The 26,703-nt window shown below is 46.2% G+C and overlaps 1 protein-coding gene across 4 annotated transcripts in view; it reads left to right on the forward strand.

The window, feature by feature from the left end:
• The window catches only part of SLC36A4 (solute carrier family 36 member 4), a 104,976-nt gene extending 87,274 nt beyond the window's left edge, over positions 1-17,702 (forward strand). For 3 of the 4 annotated variants that reach the window (XM_083499748.1, XM_083499749.1, XM_083499747.1), the window contains exon 11: positions 13,564-17,702. In XM_083499748.1, the coding sequence (XP_083355874.1) occupies positions 13,564-13,886 (323 nt within the window). In that variant the 3' untranslated portion in view covers positions 13,887-17,702. The remainder of the gene's footprint in view (positions 1-13,563) is intronic. The other variant, XR_014525192.1, reaches the window with a different exon arrangement.
• The last annotated feature ends 9,001 nt before the right edge of the window (positions 17,703-26,703 follow it).

Below are 26,703 nucleotides of genomic sequence, written 5' to 3' on the forward strand. Positions count from 1 at the left end.
GCCCTGCAGCTCTGTAGGGATCCGTCAACCCTCTGGAGTTTGTTGTGCAAGTGGGATGCCATAATTGGATATAGAACCTTCTCCAGTTCACCCATTTGCGTCATAATTTGGGGCACACGTGGAACTGGCACCGACCCTTAAGAACAAATACATATCCATTTGCCTGTTTGTTCTCAAACAGGTGTAAGGAAGCAGTGTTTTAATCCGTCGTAAATCACGGCGTGCCGGTTTTCCGACAGAATGCCCCAAGAGGCCGCATGCTGGCGTAGTTGTGTTCCCCACTTTTTAATGGACTCCTCCGAGTGACAGCGAAGAGAGTTGAAGGTTAATTGAGTATTAATGAGTTGGGGGGGGGGCGTTTCTTGCCAGAGGCTCCCAGAGAAGTCCTTCATGTTTTGGAACTCTTAAAAAAAATCTTCTTATCTTATTAAATACACATTACTCCTAAGGTGGCAATTAGAGAAAATAAATTATCCACAACTATCAACATCACTTTTCTGGCTACTCTTATAATAATCTTCTGCTAGTGAGAGAACTGGGTAGAAGACTTTTTTAAAAAAAATTAATCTCCTGTTCTCCTGTTATTGGCTTCTTTTTAATTACCCCTAATAGGAAGAGATGTAAAATTTTTGGTTATGAAATGATAATGTAAGAAGCCTAAGGGATAAATGATGGTAATTATAACTCCTGCTGGAGGTGTTTTTCACTGTCACTCTGCCCCCACACGAACAGTACTTATGGAATAAATGTATAGTACTGAATATTTAAAAGTTGAGCAGATTGAATTCATTTACTCCCTTTGAAGGACATCTAACAAAGATGCTGTAATCTTGAAAGAGAATATAGATTATGTGGGTGGCTTCTCCTCCTCCTTTTTTCATCCTGGGCTTGGATTCTGCATGTTGTCCTGAACACAAGTTATGAAACTCAGCTTCCTGGCTGGGGGAGCCTCTGGCCCACAGCTGTCAACGTTTCCCTTTTTTTAAGGGAAATTCCCTTATTCCGAATAGGATTCCTTGCAAGAAAAGGGAAAAGTTGACAGCTGTGCTCTGGCCCCACAGGCCTAATAATGCTCAACTAGCTTACCAAGAACTCGGCCTATGAGGCCATTTTGACCAAGCCACACGCACCTGCTCTATACCTGACACCTTGCTCAGACCCCACCTGGAATACTGTGTCCAGTTCTGGGCACCACAGTTTAAGAAGGATGTTGACGAGCTGGAACGTGTGCAGAGGAGGGCAACCAAGATGATCAGGGGTCTGGAAACCAAGCCTGATGAGGAACAGTTGAGGGAGTTGGGTATGTTTGGCCTGGATAAGAGGAGAGGAAAATCTCATAGCCATCTTCAGGTACCTCAGGTTAAGAACCTAATTCGTTCTGGAGGTCCTTTCTTAAGCCAAAACTGTTCTTAACCTGAGGTACCACTTTAGCTAATGGGGCCTCCTGCCGCCGCCGTGCGATTTCTGTTCTCATCCTGAAGCAAAGTTCTTAACCTGAGGTACTATTTCTGGGTTAGCGGAGTCTGTTTTTTTATAAATATTTTATTAAGTTTTCAAACTTAAAACACATATTAAACACACAAATACATTAACATTAACATTATACATAAGAAAAGAAAGTAAAAGAAAAAGAAAAAGAAAGCTTTTCATAATTTTTTTGTATAACTTATTGGGTTAGCGGAGTCTGTAACCTGAAGCGTCTGTAACCTGAAGCATATGTAACCTGAAGCGTCTGTAACCTGAAGCATACGTAACCTGAAGTGTCTGTAACCCGAGGTACCATTGTATCTAAAAAGCCGTGCCACTGAGGATGGAACATATTTGTTTTCTCCTGTTGTAAAACTCAGTGCAAAAATGGACCATTGTCATGTCAAGCGATTGACCATATGCCAGATTCTCCCCACAGAGATGGGGGAGATAAGGAATGGTCCCCCCGGCTGGATCCAGTTCCTGCCCCTGACATATTTTCAGTGTTGGGGCTCTGCCTGAAGTAAAGGCGGTACATTTGAAGGATGGGAAGAACGCCTTTCCTTTGCAACGTAAACAGCTGCACCTGTGCAGAACTCACATCCTCTTCTGTCTAAATGGAATGTTTTTCTTCAGAGGAGTAGATATTGCAGTGTAGGCAGAGCTGTTGACTGCATGCCCTGCTTGGTTGTTGGGAAACCAAATGCTGGACTAGATGCTTGAGCACTGATATCATCCAGCAAAGTAGTTCTGTACTTAACGCTGTAGTTCTGTGCAAGGTAGTTCAAGGTACAGTGGTGCCTCGCAAGACGAAAAGAATCCGTTCTGTGATTCTCTTCGTCTAGCGGTTTTTTCGTCTTGCGAAGCAAGCCTATTAGCGGATTAGCGCTATTAGCTCTATTAGTGGCTTTTAGCGGCTTATCGGCTTATCGGATCAGCTGATAAGCGGCTTAGCGGCTTAGAAAAGGGGGGGGGGAACCCGCAGGAACTCGCAAGACATTTTCGTCTTGCGAAGCAAGCCCATAGGAGATTCGTTTTGCAAAGCACCTCCAAAACGGAAAACTCTTTCGTCTAGCGAGTTTTCTGTCTTGCGAGGCATTTGTCTTGCGGGGCACCACTGTAGTTCGATGTGCAAGGTAAGGGACTTCTGATTTGTCCTTTCTTGAGAGTTTGGTCTTATCAGAAGATAAACACCCTTTGTTATTAGTTACTTTGCACATTTTGGGGTAACAAAAATCAGGTCAATGAAACTTTTTGAAATCTGCTCCCATTTTATTTAGCTAAGGTTGTGTTTGATTTTCATTTTGGCCACAGTTGGCTTGATTATTTATTCCAGCCTTGGTTCTAGTTTCAATGCCCAGTGGTAACGTTTTGTAATGAATTGTGGTAATTTGCTTTAAGCAACAGATAAGAAATACCATATTTTTCGCTCTATAAGATGCACCAGACCATAAGACGCACCTAGGTTTTGGAAGAGGAAAACAAGAAAAAAAAAATTCTGAATCCCAGAAGCCAGGACAGCTATTGGGATCGCAGCGCAGCGATCCTGCTGGCTGTCCTGGCTTATGGGATAGCCGCCTGCAGCCTCTCCCAGGCAAGGGGAGCCTTCACCCCCTGCCTGGGAGAGGCTGCGCCCATACTTCTATGTCCATGGAAGTTCGGGTTAATTCTGCATTCAAGGCTTTCTGAAAGAACAGCTAGCTATATGAATGCTGCTCTTAAAAGAAAATTCAAATTTCAAAAGCCTGCCACCCGGAAGTTCAGTGTCAGGATCTCCCGGGAGTAGAACCAGCAACCATCTGATTCATAGCCTACTACCTAACATGGTGAGCTACCGGGGCTACACAATGAATGGTTTCCTAGGGGCTTAAGTGTCCCTAGGTTCTGGAATGTCTCTGCCTGCCCGGGCCAGCCATTGGCTCCCCTTGACCTGGAAGAACAATAAAAGCTTCCAGGTCAGGTTGGAACGTCGCCAAGGCAACAACAGACTTCCCTGTGCCTTCCCTTGGTGCCCAATTACATCCCAGCCATTATATGCAAATTTGGCCCCAGGAAAAGCTGTTCTGTGACCGGTATATATTAAGCGGGCATCTATTTTTGATTTTGACATCCAATGCCCTTTTAAAATGTGTTGGGGAGGAGGGGATTATTAGGTTGTTCTTGTTTTTATTTTTTAATATGTATTTTGTCTTTTTATATTGTGATTTTACGTTGTGAACCACCCTGAGACCCATGGGTATAGGGAGGTATGTCAGGAAAAAGCAGCAATGCTAGAGCGAGCTGCAGGTGTCTGGAATGCAAAACAGGATGTTGATGTGTGGGACTGTACTATTGGAACAAAGGGGCAGTCTATTCACTGTTCTGAGCACCGGATGTTAGCTCAGAGTGTCATCTGACCTGTACTGGAAGTACAGGGGTGGAGTTAGTTTCTCACTCTACTGTTGGAGACTGGAGAGTGCAGACACGTTTCTCTGTACTGCTGCAATGACAGAAATAAAGCGATGTAAATAGATTTCTGTCTGACTCTTTCCCCTCCCTGAGGGAAGCAGGGAGGAGGGGGGAGAGGTGTGTCCCTCTCACGCTGAGTGGGATCGCCGAATGTGACCTTACCTGTATCCTGCCGGGAGACGCAGACGGGAAGGTCAACAAGGATCTCAGGCCGAATGCCTGGAGTAAGGCCAGTTACCTCTGACTGCAAGGCCTGAGAATCCGACAAGGTATTTAATAAATAATAACAATCTTTTTTGTGTATTCCATTGCTGTACGTGGGGCTAGGCTCATCCCTTGGCTATTGGGAAGCCTCGTCAGGATTTTAAGAGTTCATGTATTGTGTTCACAATTCATTGGTGGGTTTAGGGAGAGAGCCTGCCTAGTGACACCTGGATCCCAAGCAGGGCTTTAAGGTAGGCACAAGACTTTGAACCGGGCCTGGAAGCAGACTGGGAACCACTGAAAACTGCCACAAAAGTTTCTACATGAATTACCGTATTTTTCGCTCTATAAGATGCACCAGACCATAAGACGCACCTAGGTTTTGGAAGAGGAAAATAAGAAAAAAAACATTTCCCCTTACTTTTTAGGATGGGAAAAGTGTGTCTTATAGAGCAAAAAATACGGTATGTTATTTGCCCTGTATCTTTTGAGGACAGGTGCAAATAAATAAAAAGGGAAAGTTAATGTTTTGGTGATGCATGGGGAATGGGTTGTATCTAAAGCAATTGGTTATGAGCCTTGCACGCTCTTGGCGACGACTTCCACATAACTGGGAAGATAAGTACTGCATTTTTAAATCATTTTCCTTTGCTTGACCCTTTTGCTTGCTTTGTCAATGTAAAAGAGCACATTTGTGAACACTAGGAAAGAAGTCTTAGAAGTACTGTTATGGCGAACTGTGCCTTCCCTTTATCGCTTGATGATAATGTTGGGGAAAGGTCTTCTTTCTGGGAACAAAACCCAGAAAAGACAGTTGCGTTTTGTTTGTTTTTAACTTGAATATAAAAACAGGGCTTGCCTCATGGAGCTAGTCTCTCAGAACTCCACTCCTCAAATTATTCATCACAGGTCTGAGAGAGAACAGAAGCTAATTAGTTTTGCAAACCCACCAAACTGACTAGCCCACCTGCTTACACATTCCTATGTTTCTCGTTGATGACACATTGACAACCTGAAAGTGAGGAGGCAGGGCACCAGCCTTACAATGGATGCTTATTTCCCTGGCTATATGTTGTTATTGTTTAGTCGTTTAGTTGTGTCCGACTAAACAATTATTTTTCTAGATCCTTTAGAATCCTCTGAACTTTGTGTCCAGCTTGTTAACATCGCTTTTGGGTTGTTGTTGTTGTTGTTTAGTCATTTAGTCGTGACTGACTCTTCGTGACCCCCTGGACCAGAGCACACCAGGCACTCCTGTCTTCCACTGTCTCCCGCAGTTTGGTCAAACTCATGCTGGTAGCTTCGAGAACACTGTCCAGCCATCTCGTCCTCTGTCGTCCCCTTCTCCTTGTGCCCTCCATCTTTCCCAACATCAGGGTCTTTTCCAGGGAGTCTTCTCTTCTCATGAGGTGGCCAAAGTATTGGAGCCTCAGCTTCAGGATCTGTCCTTCCAGTGAGCACTCAGGGCTGATTTCCTTCAGAATGTAGAGGTTTGATCTTCTTGCAGTCCGTGGGACTCTCAAGAGTCTCCTCCAGCACCAGAATTCAAAAGCATCAATTCTTCAGCCTTCTTTATGGTCCAGCTCTTACTTCCATACATCACTACAGGGAAAACCATAGCTTTAACTATACGGGCCTTTGTCGGCAAGGTGGTGTCTCTGTTTTTTAAGATGCTATATGTTACCTTGGATGCAATTATTTCTTGCTGAGCAGGCAAGCAGCTATTTCCAAGCCTGAATGAGTCGTTTCTCACTCAGATTGTCTGTATGAACACGGTACATGAATGGTGCCGCATCCCCTGTTTTAATTTGAGCATGAGTATGAAGACAAAAATAAACACTGAAGATTCTGAACAGTACAGGAATTAAGACTGTACAGTCAAGCTGCGGGGATAAACTCTCTAGGTATGCCAAGGTGCCTGTCAGACCATCTGTTCCCCTCTGTGCCAGATTGCTCACTTTTTGAAAAAAATGCAGCCCCACCCCCATGCGGTGTAATAGTGTTGGATCAGGATGTCGGGATTCAAGCCTGCCTTCAGGAGAAACTGGCCACTCTCCAGGCACCCAGCTTGAATCACCGGTTGACCTCCCTGTCTGCATTCCCGGCAAGATCCAGGCAAGGTCGCGATCTGCGATCCTCCCCAGCGTGAGGAGAACACCCCCCCTCTTTCCTGCCCCCCCCCCCGTGGGCAGGGGAAAGAGATAGACAGAAACGTATTTACATGCCTTTATTTCTGTCTTTGCAGCGTTACAGAAAAACACGTCTGCTCTCTTCAAACTCCAACAGCAGAGAGAGAAACTCCACCTACTGTACTTCCTGTACAGCTCATATTACACTGTGAGCTAATTCCAGTGCTTCGCACTGTGAAAAGACCGTCCCTCTGTTTCCCACGGAAACAGTCCCAACATTCCCATTATGTTTTGCTTTCAAGCTGCCAGCTCGCGGCCGCATCGCTTCTATATCGTAACACAGAACCCTAGAAGAACAGGGTTCCAATCTCCACTCATCTCCATTCAGCCATGAAGCTAAGCTCACTGGGTGACCCTAACCCAGTCACCCACTTTCAAACTGACCTACCTCTTGAGTTTGCTGTGAGGATGGTATGGAGATGGGGAGAGCAATGCAGGCCATCTTGACCTTGTTGCAGGAAAAAATGGGAGTTAAATTTTATTATAAATAAATGAACTAACCGGTTTCAGATGTGTGTATCTGTCTCCGTGTGTAAAGGAAAGGTAAAGGGACCCCTAACCACTAGGTCCAGTCGTGGCTGACTCTGGGGTTGCGGCGCTCATCTCGCTTTACTGGCCGAGGGAGCCAGCGTACAGCTTCCGGGTCATGTGGCCAGCATGACCAAGCTGCTTCTGGCAAACCAGAGCAGCGCACGGAAATGCCGTTTACCTTCCCACCGGAGCAGTACCTATTTATCTACTTGCACTTTGATGTGCTTTCGAACTGCTAGGTTGGCAGGAGAAGGGACCGAGTGACAGGAGCTCTCCCCGTCACGGGGATTCGAACCGCTGACCTTCTGATCAGCAAGTCCTAGGCTCTGTGGTTTAACCCACAGCGCCACCCACGTCCCCTCTCCATGTGTATTGTCAGTTAAAAAACAAATAACAAAATGAAAACACGACACAAAATCCCCACACTATCCTAAATTCTATATTGATTCAATGCGTTCTCAGAAAATCTTTGTTTAAGTTGCTACTGCTCCATATTGCAGCTGTGTTTCTTTATCAAACCACCAGGTCGTGAACTTGTTAAAACCCGAATTGCAGAGTTTCTTCTTGCTTCGTTCATTTGCAATCATGCTTTATGAGCAAGTGGAACTGCAAGCCAGATTGCCTCTGCCTTCGGCTGTTTAAATAACATCTGGGAATTTCAAGAAGTGTGGGGGGACTCCTCTTCACTAAAGGGATCTCTGCAAGTGAAGGCACAAAAACACAGAACAGGGGTGTTCAGAAGATGGGAGCGATTAGCAAACCTAGCCATATTCTTACTGCATCCTTGAGGCTAACAAGTCCCTGGTTCATTTTTAAAGCCTTGCTTTCTTTTAAGCGGGGATTCTGAAGTGTTTGTAAACCAAGCAGTACCTAGCGGCATTTCTCCTCCAAAGTGTGGCGTTTATTTCATTTATATCCAGTGTGTTATGTTGGAGAGCCAAATTGGTAGCTTAGGTTTGGGTGTGGAAAACTGATAAGGCTCCAATACTTTGGCCACCTCCTGAGAAGAGAAGACTCCCTGGAAAAGACCCTGATGTTGGGAAAGATTGGGGGGGGGCATAAGGAGAAGGGGACAACAAAGGACGAGATGGTTGCACAGTCTTCTCGAAGCGACCAGCATGAGTTTGACCAAACTGCAGGAGGCAGTGGAAGACAGGAGTGCCTGGCATGCTCTGGTCCATGGGGTCACGAAGAATCGGACACAACTAAACAACAAAATGTTGGAGAGCCAAATTGGTAGCTCAGGTTTGGATGTGGAAAACTGATACCCAAATCCCTGCTCAGCTATGAAGTACACTGGATGAGTTTAGCCATGTGACTCTTTCTTAACTTAGCCTTTCCACTGGCTCATCACAAAGGTTGCATTGTCACTTGGGCATCTGTTGAGAGAGAAGGGAGGTGATGAGAGAGAAGTTGATACAGAAATTCTGAACCTTCCTAGATTCTCAAAGTGCTTTGAACCTTCCTAGATTCTCAAAGTGCCATGGCTTGCCAGAGGAGGTGATCAGACCAGTTCACAAATGATAGGACCGCCATACCCCGATGTGGGTCGTGGGACCTGGTGAGGGCTTAACCATGGTTAGTTCCGTGCAGGTGTAATGCTGAACCCTGGTTGAAACCATCGAGGAAAGTGAGGGAGGAATGTGCAGATAAAATGGAAGGGGCTGAGGATGGTAGTCATAGTCTACTCTGTCCCATGGCCAACCCCCAATCTCTTAACCATGGTTAAGAGACGAGGTCTTAACATTTGCCATGGTCAAAGCAGGAGTCTCTAAAGAATGGGAACTTACTTAAAATGCGTATGCTGGTTTGGTCTTAGGATATGATGGAAGAAAGGGGACGGTGAGCTCTCGGACATGTCTTTCATGTTTGCTGGAGTCGTTGCATTAATTCTGGCCTTCATTTTGTGAATACTAGTGAGGCAAAGAAATTGCGCTCTGCATTGGAGCAGCATCTGAGGTTGGCAGGAGGCAAGGGTGGGTGAGAAGATTCAACATAATTTTGTCCTGTCCTTCAGTTCTCTTCACAGATGCTCTGTGCCCTAGCTGCAGAACACCTATTCATACAGGAGCCAGTGTGGTGTAGTGGTTAAGAGCGGTAGACTCCTAATCTGGGGAACCGGGTTCGCGTCTCTGCTCCTCCACATGCAGCTGCTGGGTGACCTTGGGCCAGTCACACTTCCTTGAAGTCTCTCAGCCCCACTCACCTCACAGAGTGTTTGTTGTGGGGGAGGAAGGGAAAGGAGAATGTTAGCCACTTTGAGACTCCTTAAAGGGAGTGAAAGGTGGGATATCAAATCCAAACTCTTCTTCTTCTTCTTCTTAACAGAATTTTAGTCTTGGATGACATCTGTTGTGCAGAAACAGACTGTCACAGAAGCCCTTTAAAATAGTGTTGCCAGCAAGAGAGCCTTAATGCAAATCTTATTAAGGGTGTGTTATGGCTGCCCTCCTAACGCTATCGTCGTACTGCTTCTATTCTTTGCTTGATCTTTCCTGTGTGCCCTGATCAGGGTGACACTCCTGAATCATGTGTCAGCCATAACACTTGGCAGCTCTTGGCAGCAGAGAAGTCTGGTCTCAAGGTGGCGCCAGGCCAGACCCAAAGGTGGCTCTCGTCGCCCAAATTTCACACACTTGCCTTCACACAACAGACTGAAACTGCACCGCCTCAGGCAGCAGTTACAGGCCTGACTGAGAAGAGCAGCGATATTGTCTCTGACCAAGCAGAGAAGGCTGGGAAATGCTACTGCTGAGGAGGGGAAGGGCAGTTAATGGGGACAGGAATGCTTGATTTCAGTCTTCCCCAGTGTGGTACCCTCCCAACATTGTTGGACTCCAACTCCCATCATCCTTGACTGTTGACTGTTCTGACTGGGGCTTCTGGGAGTTGCAGTCCAATGCCTGGAGAGATCTAGGGTGGGTAAAGTTGTTCTGTCTCCCCCCCCCCTCCCATATCTTCCTGTCTCACCATTAGACTCAGGTAGAGAGGGGCTGTGGGAGATCCACTGGGCTTGGCCCAGGCCCCAATTGAGGTCAGGGCATGAGAGAGACGAGAGAAATAGGTTTCTCACAGCTGCTGCCAGCACTCTGAAAAGGCAGCCAGTTCGGGAAGTCAAGCTCTTAGTCCAGAGGGTCTGAGGGCAGTTAATGGTGCACCTCTTTCCAGCTGGGCAGAGACCACAGAAGAAAATATCTATGGCAGATGGGAGGGCGCCCTGTTGCAGATTTCTGGTCCTGTCGCTCGCAAACATGGCGTCTCCGAATTGTGAAACAGGAACGCGCCATTTCCAGTTAGCAGTGTAACGGCAGAGGAGTCATCTCTGGCCTCATTCTGCAGTCCTACTGGGATCAGCAGGTCCCTACTCTAATTAATTATATTAAACTTGTTTATGTAATTACTTCTGCAGTTAATTAAGTCCTTCCTTTTTAAAAGTGGCTTGTAATCATGCTGGTTCAGCACTTGCTTGATGGCTGCTCCTGTTTTTCCCACAGAAGTGAAGCCTTACTGCCCCTGTGTTTCCAAACCCCCTGTGTTTTCAAGTGTGACTTGAGTCTGAGGTCAGGGAGAGAGAGATGTCTGAGGTAAAGCTATCTAGAGCAGCGATTCCCAACCTTGGGTCCCCATATACTGTTGGACTACAACTCCCATCATCTCCGACCACTGGTCCTGCTAGCTAGGGATGATGGGAGTTGTAGTCCAACAACAGCTGGGGACCCAAAGTTGAGAAACACAGATCTAGAACATAGCACTGCCAGGTCTAGAACCGGAGACATCTCCTTAAGAAGGGCTTAGAAGTCCAAAGGCCGCCAGATTTTTCCCATCATTGCTGCCTTTGCTCCTGATAAAACTAAGGGACCTGTGAGATTGAGCAGGTCCTGAGCAGGGAGGCCACATTTATTCAGATGAACCCAGGAAATTATTTGGCAACAGCCTTCTGATTCTGATGGTGTATTTAGGAAAACTGCAGTGCGTTCTCTTGATAAATTTTTAGAGGTGATTCTAGCGCTGTTAGTCTGTTGTGGCGAAAAAGACAACTCCGTAGTTTGTAAAAATTGTTTGGTGCTCTCAGATTTAATTAAATTTATTACAACAGTTATAATTGTTAAGTTGCCCTGGAGGGGCTATTGGGCTCGGAAGACGCTGTGTATAACGGTTTCACTAATAAATTCATAAATTCCTAGCGCTTGCCCTCTGTTTGACTGGCGTCCATTCTTTCCCTTCTCCCTCCCCAAATATATGTATTGAGTCTCAAGGCTTCTGCATAGTAATATCAGCTGCAGATGGTGTTAGTTTCTGTTTGCCACTGTGCAGTGTTTTGAAGTCACAAGACTCTGTTTACATTCCAGAGACATTACAGGCTGTTGGAAGTCTCACGGGAGACTGGAGACGGATGTGATGTACTGGTTTCCTTTTCCTTTGTTTCAGTTGCTCTCTGCTCTCACAGAGAGAGGATGCATTTCTTTCTGTCTGTGTAGCTTAGTAATAAAACCTAGCATGCAGTTCATACCTTCTTGTCTCTTGTGCTGGAAACTCTGCTGAATGGGGGATGTGCCTGGAGCCTTATCAGAGGCTCAGGTCGTTAATTACGAAGGGCGATTCTAGAAGATGAGCTTTATCAGCTCGGTCGAGCGGAGATTCCGACAGATGGGTCATTATGCAGAGCTTGCACCCGTTGCTGCAGATTACAAACCAGCTGCACTGATTCTGCTGCACAAAAATCGGTTTGCTTTGCAAGTCACATTGCACCGAAAGGTGCGAACCGGTGTATCTGAAGGTCTGGAACAGGGAAGGTCTGGGTTCAGTTTCAACCCCCACCCCCCATTTAAGCTTGCTAGGTGACCTTGCTCCAGTTGCTGCTATACCCCATAGGGTTGTCATGAGAAATGAGTTGCTGGAGAGATCCCTGCACATTGCCCCTAAACTCCGTGAAGGGAGAACGGAATTAAAAATGTGCTAGCAAAGTGCACTTTGTGATGAATTTTCTCATTTTATAGAACAACCTGGATTTCACGCCCAATTAAAAGAGGCTGAGATTACTTTATAACTGATGTTCACCTGCTGGGGCAATTTGTATAATTTTCATGCTATACAGACATCTGAATTATGAGAGTACAAAAAATGCTGATGCTGATAATCTTTTTTCCCCTCCCAGCAGAGAAGGGTAAGAGACTTGGGAACAGTTTATCAAATATTGCTTGTCAAATTTGTTACCCAGAGGTGGGGATGATATAGCTGGGATTTTAAATGTTGTGCACCTGGGATACATGGCATTCCCTGGATTTGCTATTGTTGGTGGGATTCTGTCTTGGTTTTGCATCTCTACACTCCGCACATCAAACATCTGGGATAAAGTGGAATTTATCTAAAATTTAAGTACATAATATATTGGCGTGTTTACCACATTCCTGTGGGGTATAATTTGTAGACTTAAATATGGCTTCAGGCTTAACACACTTGGACTGGTGTTTCTTTTGAACTGAAGCAACAGAATTCCACCCTCCATCAAACCACCCAAAGGCCATTTAGTCTGTTTGTCTGTCTCTTCCACAAAGCAGAGAGAAATAAATATTTCTGTGGTGATCTCCTCTCACCTCCATAGCGGAGGCACTTACAATACGCCGATAATGCCCAGATCTGTTTCCCCACAACAACTGAGTCAGGAGACTTTTCCTTCTAACATCAAGTCTTGCACATTTCTGTAGAACGGTCCCATTTGACCTGTACCCTTCTGTGGAAAGCAGCTGTCTGCTGGCCGTCCGGTGGTAGCGATGACGAAGTAATTAAATTTAGTTGGCATTTTAATGCAAAGTCGACCTAATTCATACTGCTGGAAACAATGCAAGGAGAACCAAAACTTTAGGTGTCCTTCAGAATTCGTGGTTCTCCAAATTTTGCAGTGCAGTTCCGCAGCCCAAGAATATGCACAAAAATACATGCATTGATGTAACCAAGATACAATGTGCATTTTGCTAGAGAAGATTTAGTAGAAAAGATGCATGCAGCAGGCAAAATCCGTTGCAGAAGTGTTAGGGGAAATGTTGGCGAATTCTCGTGAGGATTTTTATTTTTATTTTGCAAACTGATGTGGAAATATGGTCAATGGAACCCTACAATGAGAAAACAAGAAACAGAAAGAAAGCAAAATTGACAGGTTCATTCATCCTAAGGCTATTGGCAGTGAATTAGCTCTGCTTTCTCAGACCCCCCAGAATCCTTCAGCTCTGAGAGCTTCAACTTGTTCACTTCTGTTTCATGTAGATACCTTATTTTATTTTATTTAAAAAATATTAACAATTTCAACATAATAACATATCAAAACATCTCATATTCATCATTTCCCCCCCATTTCCCATCAAACCCTCCCCCCTCAGCTCCTCTTTCTGATTTCTCAACTCATATTGTTCTCTGCACACTGTAAAATTGTATAACTCCTTATATTATCTATCTACTACATTAACAATCAATAGATTTGTGTATGCTTATTCAAAACCTGCCAAGGAGTCCAATTCATGTTGTTGTCTTTTTAAGTAATATGTGAAAAGTTCCCATTCTTCTTTAAAGTCACAGTTGTCCTTATCTCTCAGCTTGTGTGTCAATTTAGCCATTTCTGCGTAGTTCATCAATTTCTCTTTCGTCGGGATTTCCTCATTCTTCCATCCTTGCGCCAGATACCTTAAAGTTGAAAATAACATGCCTCTCTCTCCCATTCCTCTCTTCTTAGGCATTCTGGCTGTTTCAGTCCCTCGCCTGGACATCGTCATCTCTCTCGTCGGAGCCATCAGCAGCAGCACACTAGCCTTGATCCTGCCACCGCTGGTCGAAATCCTCACGTTTTACAAGGAGAAGCAAAGTCTGTGGATGCTTTTGAAAGACGTCTGCATTGCCTCCCTGGGCGTGATTGGCTTCGTAACCGGAACGTACGTGGCCATGAAAGAGATAGTTTATCCAGCTTCTTTCTTGTCTCTCAACACTACAGAGCCGTCTCCGGGCTCTTTCAATGTTTCGCACTTGGCCGGAACGCCGGTTAACCTTGGAAAAGTATGAACTTTCCAGAGCTCCTTGTTCTGGACTTCTTTGAGAACCAAAAATTCTGAATGGGAAGGTTTAGAGATGGGAGCCTGTCAAGTGCATTTCTGAGAACCTAAAGCCACTCCTGTTCCAACATTCAAGTTGTTCGGGCCCAAGGTCTTTGCATTCCTTCCTTTCCCATATGACCTCGTGAAGAGTACTGTTTCAAAGCATTATGGCTTTCCACATATTTATTTGCAAATGGGACCAGAGAGCAAAACACTATTCTGACACCATGTTTGGCCGATACAAACCAACGACTATCCTGTTCATGTCTTGTTTGGCCACAATCTGCCTGTCTAAGATCTCCTCCATCGCAAGCCCCACAGCAGTTGAGAGAATACAGATGTGCTTTTAAAATGTGAATTGTGTTAGGTTGGTTATGGGGCTTAGCCACAGGCACCACTCAGTAGATTCTGCTCCACCAGGGGCCAGGTTTTGAGCTAGCTCCTTTGCTGCAGTTTCCTTCCCCTTGCGGGTCACTGCCCATGAAATGAAGTGTAACTAAGTGAACAGGTTCCATAGCATGGGGTAAAGAGAGACCAAATGTGTCGAAATTGTGTCTTCGATTGCAGCAATGAGGATATTAAAACCTGTTTACGCAAAACAACAAAAATAACCTCTGCCGCGATGAGATTTTGCACGTGCAATGTCTGCTTAGTTATTTTTTGCGGAGCAGAACCACGATTATGAGTACCCATGCAAGCTTGTTTTAAATGGTTTTTTCTCTCTCTCTCTCCGTCGTAACTTGATTTTGACTCTACAAACTTGCAAGCTCCTGTATATTTTTCTATTTTATTCCTAACACTATAGAGCAATTCCTCTATTTTGTACTTGAGCAGTGTACATTGTGAAGGAGATATTTCTCCAGTATTCTACTTTAAGCAAAAAACAACAGTAACGTAACATGCTGCATTGAGTTCATGAGGTTTCCACCCACTTCTGCTTTTAGGAATCAAATTTCGATTGTATGTAAATGCCTTGGGCGTAATTGAAAGGAGTCTAGAGTTTTGAACCATGTTGAAACTACTTGGACTTCAGGTGTCAAAGGGCTCTTAACTTGGGGCTGCACTCGTTCTTCCTAATATCTCTCCTTTGTCGTAATCTTCTTCAAGAGTGCAGCCAGTATGGTGTTCTTCTCCATACTTTAGGAAGTTCCTTTTGTGTAAGCTCCCATGGAAATGACGGTGTGCAGATCCCTTTTAATTTCAGTGAAGCTTGCCCAGGCTAGATTTTTGCCCTGTTCAAATGACGATGGGGGGGTGTGTGTGTTCTGTATTACAGGCCCCTTTAACTTCTCTTCATCAGCAGCTGAGATGGAACCCCTTACTTCATAAAAAGCCAGATCACACCTAAATCCAGCTAGGGGTCTTATCCTGGCCCCCAGGATCTGTGCCACCTTCTCCCACCTGAATGTAGGCCTGATTCATGCGATCCTTTCCCCTCCTAAAACTGGGGGAGAGTGTGAATTCTGTGTGTATGAATTGAGTGCTAACACTACATGCCACAGAGTGGGGCTTCTGGAGTCATTCTGCTTCATTCTGCCTGTCCAGGATCCGTGCTTCATTCTGCCTGTCCAGGATATCTCTCTCTCTCTCTCTCTCTCTCTCTCTCTCTCTCTCTCTCTCTCTGTGTGTGTGTGTATGTGTTGAATTGCATTTAAAACTGTAGTCGTGTCCTGCACTTTTTTAATGAAAAAAGCCTATGCAACAGTTAACATCAGCACTAATGTTGTTCTTTCCATGGATACCACTACACCAGAGTTTCCCAAACTTGGGTCTCTAGCTGTTTTTTTGACTACAACTCCCATCATCCCTAGCTAGCAGGGACCAGTGGTCAGGGATGATGGGAGCGGTAGTCTGAAAACAGCTGGAGACCCAATTTTGAGAAACCCTGCACTGCATGATAAAAACATAAAGCATCAACGCTTTCGACTCTTCTTCCCTGCCTCTTCCCCCGGGCTGTTTGCAAAAGATACCTGGAGGCTGCACGTCACCACGCAGGATGGTTCAAAAACCCTGCTTTGCAAAGCAACCGCTTTGGACTGAGTTGGTGAAAATGCATGTTGCCACTAGATCTGTGTGCTTCTTTAATCCTAGATCTGCAGTCCCGGAAAAAAGCCTACGGAGCTGGTAGAATGCCCGCCATGAGCAAAAGCATCACTTTGCTCCCCAGGTGCTCTGCGTCTAGGGCTGCTGCTGGCAGCTAAGCTGCATATGGGGAGAGATCCACGCTCCCCCCTGCTTTGATCCCGAAATCCGACCTTTTCTCTTTTCCACCCCGAACACAGCAGATTAATGTTCAGAACCTCAGGTTGGCTGCCATTTCCTTCACTTCAGCCCTCGGCTTGACTACTCTGCATCTGTTCACATGGTGCATTCTTGATATTGCCGGACTATAACTCCCATCAGGCCCAGCCTGAGTGGCCAATGGCCAGGGGAGATGTGGGGTGGGATGTAACATCTGAAGCGCACCCTGTTGGCTACCCCTGCTGTGCAGAGACTTTAAAAACAGATTGAGAACTCTAGCGAAGTTTAATTTCTCTCTCTCTCCCCTGCTCCCGTGGTTCTGGCAATCCTCTGTGTGCCTTCAGGGGATATAAAGCTGCCAGATCCACTTGGCTTATCTGTTCCCTGCCCCATAAATCCCACTTGGAGATGACTGCGCAAAGCCTGCTCCAAATGCACTGAAAGAACTGAGCCCTTAATGCTTGGCTGGCAGGAGTCTTTGGCCCACACAACCTGGATGGCGAGGCTGAGAGGCCGTTCCGTCCAAAGTCATGTTTGGTAAGTCCACAAGTGCCTTTTGTAAACAGGGCTGGGGGCAGAATCCTCAAGCTCTGAGCACCCCCAGCACCTGCCGCTGTAAAATAGACTCCATCTTCCAAAATCCAGGGCATCGGGAGCATTTAGTTCCTGTCTCTTGCAAGGATTCGATGCCGACAACCTTGGCAAAAGCGTGTGGCAGACTCTCCGCTCTACCAGCAAAGCTTAAATGCTTTCTCATCTGGTTGTTCCCCTCACTTGGCCAGCTGGTCAGGCTTGCTTTCCTGGGCACCACCTGAGTGTGAAGGACTCCTTAATTTCCGCCTAGCGTATTTGAACATGCCGACAGATGCGGCTTAACTGGAAACCGCGCGGCGCCTGGGAGTTCGTTCTGTATGTGTGAATATTTAAAGCGTTTGCACTGTGTATGTTTCAGTGTATTTTCCTACTGTGTAGGACCTGGCTACTTCTGGTGTTTGCTGATTCACAGCAGTTTTTGCACAGGTGTATTGCCTCTTGTGTCGATGGCACTACTCTTGTATTCTAGCGTTGTGTCTTGGGCTTCAGCTGGTCTAAAGACATTGAAACCAGAGCAGCTGGCATGTACAAAATAAAAGTTCCGGGGAATACTTGCCAAAGATCTTTAAATGTAGCAAAAGTCTTCTTTTTAAAATAAGATAGTGACGTAGTATTTTTTTTAAAAGATGTTGCAAACGAGTTGAGATGCTTAGATGAAGGCAGATGGCACTAATGAATGACTGTAGAACTTGACTCTGACATGTATTTAAAGATGGGAACAGAAATAATCATCCGCAAGTAAGATAAATGGTGTGTGTTTTTTTTTATGTTCGCAAAGCATTGAATACAATTGAATTATGTTTATATGCCGTATGGGAATTTATATTTAAGTGGGCTATATTCTGAGCAGTTTTAATGTAGCTTATTCACAGATGCTGGGCCAGAGGGCTGTGAGTTTATGTGTTCGGTAGCCCTACTTTGCCTGTATCAAATAAAAATGGAAACACAATTATCTGCTTTCCTTTTCTTTCATGATGGACCTTCAGGGTGCAATGGGGAAGGGATGCATGCTCTGGCCTCCACCGCCAGTCAAGGGACAAAGGTCTACTGGGAGAGGCAGTCTGGCTGATGGCAGAGGCTTGGGTTGATGGTCATAGGCTCAGTCCTCACCATCTCCCAAGTACAGGACTGGGAAATCCCTTTTCTGAAATCTTGGGAGAACTGTTGGCCATCAAGAGTGGACATCATTTTGATGTAGAACGGCCAGTGGTCTGACTCACTGTGTGAAGTTAGCTTCCTGTGCGGTTGCACCCCTGACCCCCAGGAAGACTATTGTGGTAAGGCGACATCCATTGGCCGAAGAAGAGAAGCAGCCGCTGGGAGTTCGCTTCCCTCTTCCCTGCCTGAAAGGACACACAGCTCCAGACCCAAAGGGTGACATGTTCTGGGTTCCTCTGTCATTCAGAGGACTAAGGACTATTTGTGAGTGAATGAGAGAGAGAGAGAGATTACCTGTTGGTTGTAAGCTGCCTTTGGAGTCATTTGATTGGAAGACAGTATAGGCCTTCAAAGTAAGCAACAAGTATATTTTAGGGTAGCTTTTCAGCTGTAGGACTGGCCCGTCATTTGACGACCAATATTTTGAGGCAAAAAATGTTGCCATTTGCAGACACCTTAGAACCACAGAATTGTAGAGTTAGATCATCTAGTCCAAACCCCTGCAATGAAGGAATCTCAACTAAAGCATCCATGACAGATGGACACCCAGCCTCTGCTTAAAAGCCTCTCACCATCCGAGAGAGTCTGCTCCACTGTCAGAACAATGTTTGCCACCAGAAAGTTCTCCCTGATGTTTAGTTGGAATTACAGATAGGTAGCCGTGTTGGTCTGCCATAGTCAAAATAAAAAATTCCTACCGGTAGCACCTTAAAGACCAACTAAGTTAGTTCTTGGTATGAGCTTTCGTGTGCATGCACACTTCTTCAGATACACTGAAACAGAAGTTGCCAGATCCTTCTATATAGTGAGAAGGTGGGGAGGGGTATTACTCAGAAGGGTGGTGGGAATGGGTGATTGGCAGATAACTTAACAACTGCAATAGGTCTTACAGGAAAAGGCAAGGGGTGAGAAGGTGAGAAATGGCTTAGTCATGTATAATGGGATAAGAATCCAATGTCTCTGTTCAGACCAGGTCTCTCCATGGTTTTAAGTTTGGTAATGAGTTGCAATTCAGCAGCTTCTCTTTCCAGTCTATTTCTGAAATTCCTTTGTAGTAAAACAGCTACTTTGAGATCTTGTATAGAATGGAATGTCCTTGTATAGTTGGAATGTCCTTTCTGGTAACTTGAATCCATTCAGAGCCTTCAAATAGTGGTCTGTTCTGTCTATAGCCCTTGCGCAATTTCTCTTCCATCCTGTCCATAATCGCCTTGCCAGATGGTAAATATTGCTGGAAAGCGAGCAGCAAAACATTCTGTAATCTCAACCACATCCACTGCGATGTCAAAACTCTATTATAAAATGCCTTTAAAACACACACACACACACACACACACACACACACACACACACACACAATGGCCACTCTTTTGCTCTTAAGAGAATACCTGAGGGGCTCTAGAAGAATTAAATGAATACAGTCATACCTCGGGTTACAGACACTTCAGGTTGCATATTTTCGGGTTGTGCACTGCGCTGAACCTGGAAGTACCGGAACGGGTTACTTCCGGGTTTCGGTGATTGCGCATGCGCAGAAGCGGCACTGCGGGTTGCGAATGTGCCTCCCGCACGGATCACGTTTGCAACCCGAGCGTCCGCTGTACAACATGCAAAAGTTACAGCTTAAGTCAGACCAGCCTTCCCCAACTATGGAACTTTGGTTTGTGAAAGATGCTGGAAATTGCTGCTCTGTGAGGGGGGGGGGGTACTACAACTCCCAGAATTCTTTGAAGCCATGTCCTTTACATGCCTGTTTGGTGTGCTTTCAATGTGTGGTGTGTATCTGCTTGTTGTCTTGAGCTAAAGGAGGTCACCCGGGTGGAGGAAACTGTCAGAGGGAAGTTGTTCAGGCCCACTAAAGGTGCTACAGCCACACCAATAGCATCCCTGTTTTTTCACCTTAAGACAACACTCCTCACTGTTCTGAGGTAGAGACGAGCAGCTTCTGACACTGAAACAAGATGGCAAATAACAACTGCCATAAAGCTGCCTTGCTCTGGAAATTGTGTACACAGGAGGGAAGGAATCCTCAGGACATAGTGCTGCCTGGCTGCTGATACTTCCTGGTGGTTATTGGCTGCTCTGGGGAAGTAACACTGTGTGAGCACAGCAGAAACATGCAGATAGAACAAGCTGCTGCTATTACTAACGCCTCTGGAGCCTCTTGGTTTCCCCAGCGACATGGTCTTGTCTTTTCCCTTCCAAAGGTTCTTTGTTCCCTTTTGCAAGAGAGATGTTTTGATGCCAGCCTCCTCCAACCACACTGTTACGTTCCATCCATTTTGTCATATTTTTTATTGGAGTGGGGAGAGAAACAAACTTGTTTTAGGTTATCAAACTATAAACTGGACGACTGGTACCATGGCCCCTTTCCCTCACTCGGTCCATGGCAACCCTCTCCTTGCTTTCTGTAGGAGAAGAGACTTAGTTCAGACATGCGGAGAATTTCGTTAGCTTCTCTCCCAATTCCTAACATTTCTTTTGCACTGCAATAACTTGTTGCATTAGAAAATACTGGCTATTTGACCGATGCACTGCCATGCCATGCCACATTTTGTCCACACCGGTGTTGTGCGGTGCAGCACAACATCGGACGTCGCCGAACAACATTGCTGCTCCCCAAACCTTTCCAAAGCTTCTATTACCTCACAATTCCTGCGTGAAAAGAGCAGGAAAGAACTGGATGCTGGTATGGCTCCCCCAATTTTTGTCGCTTTGCTCCTGAGTTAACTGGATTGTTTCCGGAACATTCTGCTGTCGTTCTCTGCAGCACAGAAGAGGAGTTTCCACCCACGCTCACAAACCCATCTCCATCCTCCATCCAGGCAAGAAGGAGTCATCATCTGAGTTTGAGGACTCACTCCAGCCAGGCAACAGGACACACAGAGATGCAGGACGACTGGTGAGGAGTGGAACCTGAGGAGAGAGGAAGGAGATGTAGCCTCTAGAGCAGCAGTTCTCAACCTGTGAGTCCCCAGATGTTGTTGGACTACAACTCCCATCATCCCTGAGCTCTGGCCTTGCTAGCTAGGGGTGATGGGAATTGTAGTTCAACAACATCTGGGGACCCACAGGTTGAGGAAAGGCTGCTCTAGAGTGTCCCAAGGGCAAGACAGAGATGCAATTGGCCCCCGGACCTGAAGCTTCCTACCCATGTTATAAAGACATTATAAGACACCTTGCTAAGGAGGCAGAAAAACAGGAGCCTCTTTCATGGGGAAGAAAACGTTTGAGAAATGTGTGGGGGGGAGGGGGGCAGGTTTCCACACAAGATTACCTCACGTCGCTTGTTGCCCATTTATGTAAGGCGTGCATTATCAGCTAAATGCAAAATGGATCTCAAGAGCTTCAGGGCAACAAGGAATTAGTGGATGAAAACAAGTAAGTCTATTGCCTGTTAGTTGTAAGTGGTTTGCTTTCTTTCTTCTTGGTTTTTATATTAGTGGAGAATAAACATCGTGTCATAAATTACCCTATCTTCATCTTCCATCTCCCCTTGCAGGCGTAAATATTTAAATTATTAGGAGCTTAAACTAATCGTTTTGCAAAGGGTACACTTATTACCTGGAGATGGGATTTTTCAAATTTTGATTTATTTTGCAGTTTTAAGCTCTAGAAATGCATTCATTATGTTCCTGAGGGCGGCATTTGTTTTTTGTTTTGTATGAGCTCAGAAGGAGACTTCTGGCACATAGTCAGGGACTTTTTTTGCTAGATGTGAGGAAAGGCCTTCCTGAATCTGACCTTTTGCTCTCAGGACACAAGAGTGGTGGTTTCTTGCTTCTTCATGATGTTGGTGTCAGATGGGCTCCCATTGGGAGGGAGCTTCATAATGAAGTACAATGTGAGCTCTGCTTCCCATCTCTCCTACTAAGGCAGCCTTAGGGAACATCTGCCCCCAGGTGACAGCTGAGGGAGAGGAAGCCTGATAGACCTGGTCTGTCCCAGCAGAGCTGATGGAAGGAGCCCCGCTTCCCATCTCTCCCATTCCCCCTGTGAACAGCAGCAAAGAAGAACCTGTTTGTGTTTTACCACTCACTTATCCTTTCCCCCAACTGTTGGGTACTGGCCAGTGGCAGGGAACTCGCCCTGCTCCAGCAGAAGCAGCAAAAACCCAGCAGAAGTCAGCAACAGGCCCTGCCTGCAGGTGGCTGTGTTAGTGGGGCAACAGTTTTCCAGAATGTGGGAGCTTTTGCAGTCAAACCTAACAATGCATATCTATGCTAGTTAGCAAATGAAAGGGTTAAGGACTACAGAGCTGTAAATTCCTAGAGAAGGAAGGAAGTATTGTTTGTTTACCGTTCCTCCCTCTCTGTTTTGAACTATGTAACTGACCACTCATGTGGCTGGAGCTCCCAGGTCCATACTCCATGCTTGAAGATACTTTTGTACTTTATACTAAAGAAGCTTTTACTTGTGCTGTTTCTGCTAATGTGCTGAACGATGCATGAGTGAGACCTGTGATTACTGTAAGCAAAGCATTTAAACTCACTCAGGTTTGTGGTCTATTCACTCTGAGAGGGGTAGAGAACTGTAAGCACTTAATACTGGGACATTTAAAGGTCTAGCAACCTATATTTCCCATGCTTTGCAAATGCTGCATAGATTTGTGTTTAAATTCTGCTGAGGGCTGTTCTGGCTAAAGAGTGAGCCAAGCCCTGTGTGCTTTTTGAATTCAGGCAGTCAGCCATTTTTTTCATTTGTAGTTCCTCAAACACATGAGACTTCAGGACTGACCTCAGTTATTTCCCAACACAGACTCCATCTGCTTTGCCCATCATGGTCAGGATGGTGGTGGTGATGGCGGCAAGCACAGACCTTGAAATCACCATTATCTGTCCATTCCAGGTGTCTTCCACTGGGCCCAGTCTAACTCCTTCTCCCCACTCCAATTACACTGCAGTCAGAGTGGTGGCTTCACCAGTCCCAGCCCCACATGGAGGAACGGTTCATGGAGGAACGGTGCTGAGAGTGGTATGGTAAGGTAAAGGGTAAAGGACCCCTGGACTGTTAAGTCCAGTCAAAGGTGACTATGGTGTGCGGCACTCATCTCGCTTTCAGACCAAGGGAGCCCGTGTTTGTCCACATACAGCTTTCCAAGTCACGTGGCCAGCATGACTAAACTGCTTCCGGCGCAACAGAACACCGTGACGGAAGCCAGAGCTGCATGGAAACACTGTTTATCTTCCCGCCATAGCAGTACCTATTTATCTACTTGCACTGGTGTGCTTTCAAACTAGGTTGGCTGGGACACAGCAACGGGAGCTCACCCCGTCGTGGGGATTCAAACCACCAGACTTCTGATCGGCAAGCCCAAGAGGCTCAGTGGTTTAGACCACAGCAAGTGGGGCATGAAGGGAATAGCCTTGCCTTGCTGCTGTTCCCAAGGAACTGGCATTGAGAACCATGCTGCCTCTTATCCTGGAAGCAATTACTGTATTTTTCGCTGTATAAGACACACTTTCCCCCTCCTAAAAAGTAAGGGGAAACGTGTGTGCGTCTTATGGAGCGAATGCAGGTGGGAGGCTCTGCTCAGCGCTCCCTTTAAAGAGCCGCGTGGAACGTGTGTGTGGCTCTTTGGGGCTTTTCACCAAGGAGGGAGAAGAGCTGCCCTTCTCCCTCCTCAGGAAAAGCCCCCAAGATCTGCACACATACTTTGCGTGCTCTTTAAAGGGAGCACGGCTCATGGGGGGGAGCCTTGGCCGCGTGCAGCCTCTCCCGGGCAGGGGATGAAGGTGTCGGAAATCAAGCCTTTATCAGGAGAAACTGGCAACTCTCCCAGGCACCCGGCTTGGTCTCCTGTTGACCTCCCTGTCTACTTTCCCAGCAAGATCCAGGCAGAGGTCGCGATAGGCGATCCTTCTCAGCGTGAGAAGAACACACCCCTTTTTCCTGCCCCCCAAGGCAGGGGAAAGAGATAGACAGAAACGTATTTACATGCCTTTATTTCTGTCTTTGCAGCGTTACAGAAAACATGACTGCTCTCTTCAAACTCCAACAGTCGAGAGACAAACTCCTCCTGTACTTCCTGTACAGCTCATATTACACTCTGAGCTAATTCCGGTGCCCTCTGCACTGTGAATTGACTGTCCCTCTGTTTCCCACGGAACAGTCCCAACATTCCCATTATGTTTTGTTTTCAAGATACCAGCAGCTCGCGGCTGCATTGCTTCAATATCATAACAGAAGGCTCCCCTTGCCCGGGAGAGGCTTCGTGCAGCCAAGCAAGAAGCCGGGACAGCGAGCGGGATCGCAGTGCTGTGATCCTGCTGGCTGTTCTAGCTTCTGGCTTAGCTGTGCGAAGCCTCCGCAGGGCTTGGGGAGCCTTCATCCCTGTGCCCTGCGGAGGCTTTGCGGGGCTATCCAAAAGCCAGAACAGCTGGAGGCAGTGCTGCGCAGTGCTCCCTCTAGCTTTTCTAGCTTCTGGCTTAGCCGCGGGAAGCCTCCTCAGGGCAGCGGGGTCTCTGTGCCTCCCCCCACCTCCCAGAAAAGCCCCCAAGAGCCACGCTCCCTTTAAAGAGCGCACGGTTCTTGCAGGAGGTGGGGGGAAAGCCAGTAGGCCTACTTTTGCTGAAGCCAAGAGGGATTGGTGCACACCGATCCCACTTGCTCTCCTGGCTTCAGGGATAGCCCCGCAAAGCTTTGCGTTGCTTTCTTATTTCTTGTTTTCCTCCCCTAAAAACTAGGTGCGTCTTATGGTCTGGTGCATCTAATAGAGCGAAAAATATAGTAATAGCCATTGTGACTAGCAGCTTCTGATCAATAGCCTTATCTCCTGCAACCGAAAGGTCTTGGCTTAATATGGAGACCAAGTGGCACTGTTACATCCTGCTGGGATCAAGGTCTGCTGCCTATCTAGCCTGACACCCTGTTCTCACAGTGGCCCATCAGATGCCTGCGGAGGGCCTGCCAGCTGGACCTGTGGTGCATCAGCTTCCTGCCCACCTGTAGCAGCTTTCCAGGCTATGGGGCTAGGAGTCTTTTCCAGCCTCACCTGGAGATGTGGGGGATTGAACCTGTGACCTTCTACGCCTAAACCACATGCTCTGCCCTCCAAGCTACACCCCTTCCCCATCATTGTTTGTATTAATGCTCCTATTTCAGAAGGCGTGATTTGGCCCATGAAGCCAAAGGAGAAGCGGCAATTTTCTCTGCTGGCAAATGACACAATCTCAGCCATGTCTGGCAGCCTCCAAGTCACGGTTGGGAAAGGAACCACGAATACATCTTTTGCAGCCGCGAAAAATATCGGTCTGTAAACACTTTAAGCTGCCTCCCTCCCCTAGACACACATTAAAACTGCTGCTAGATCTGTTTTGTTCCCTTGCCAAGTTTTGAAGAAATGGAAAGTTCCCACCTGGCTTTTTGTTTACCTGTGAGCATTCCATGTTTTATTTATTTATTTTTTAAATCCATTTCTGCCCAAAGAGTTGCAATAGTGCCTCGTGATAAATAATTTTAAAAAGGGATTCTTAATCCTGCTCCGCAAGTATTTCAGCTCAGCATTTCCGTATCTCCCTTCTGGTGCTTTTTTGAGCTCCTGGAGGGGTGATCTGCAAACAGCTAAGCCTCGGAATATATTCTGAATTACACGGCTTTGTCCTAAATCTATTCCAAAGCAGGCATTCTCTCCAACATCCCACAATTTTCTCTTGTCATGAAGCTTCTTAGATGACACCATGCTGGCAAGGAAAGCTGCAGTCTTGGTTACTGAATACGTTTTTTGTGTGTTTTCTCCCAGCAGTCTGTAATGATTAATTCTGGGCTGAATTAATCCAAAAGTTTCAAATGAAATTTTGGATCGGTAAAAGATACGCAACATGACTGAACAGGGGAAAGAAAGGAACGGCCCATGTCAGAACCCCTCAGTGACATTGTACTGTGGGGAATATAATCTCATTACTCTTTGCGTTATCTGAATTGGAAAAGTTACCTACAACATTGATCAGAGTTGCCTTGTTATTGCTTATTTCCCTCCGCCCCTGGGGCCATGGCTACAGATATATATATTTTAAGGTGAAGAGGGGGACCTGAGTTTCATGACAGCTAGCCTTGATCAGGAAACTACAGTGGTACCTCTGGTTACGTACTTAATTTGTTCCGGAGGTCCATTCTTAACCTGAAACTGTTCTTAACCTGAAGCACCACTTTAGCTAATGGGGCCTCCCGCTGCTGCCACGCTGCCGCCACGCGATTTCTGTTCTCATCCTGAAGCAAAGTTCTTAACCCGAGGTACTATTTCTGGGTTAGCAGAGTCTGTAACCTGAAGCGTATGTAACCTAAAGTGTATGTAACCCCAAGTACCACTGTATATCAGATTATGGGGTAAACTGGTGGGGAAGCAGGAGTCATTGCTATAGCTTTTGTGGGGTGGAACCCTGCTAAACCCTATAAATTAATAAATGGGTGGGATTTTGATTATTTTGGGATAAGAAGGGAAAATCCAAGCCGCAGAGGAATTCCTGAGCTAGCCTATGCTAAATGACCTGGACAAGCTAGGACCCTTAAGAAACAATACAGGGCCAGCGAGGGGCATTGGCAATGCAAGAGAACTGTCCTTTCTTGCTGTTCTGAGGTGGACATGTGGAAGGTTGCCAGGGTAAAAGGTGTGTTGTCACAGGAAGAGTTTAGGGCCTTCTTTATAGGAGGCTTGAGATGGGAGGACAAGGACAGATCCATCTTGGGCAGGCCGGCTGAAGGCTGGCTGGGAGAGATGCCTTTGACTCCAGCGCTGCTGCTGCTGCTGCTTCTTTGGCGATCACTCGTAGCTGAGTAAAATTGTCTTCCATAGT

Source organism: Podarcis liolepis (assembly GCF_965112155.1).
Source record: "Podarcis liolepis genome assembly, chromosome: 4".
NCBI lineage: Eukaryota > Metazoa > Chordata > Lepidosauria > Squamata > Lacertidae > Podarcis > Podarcis liolepis.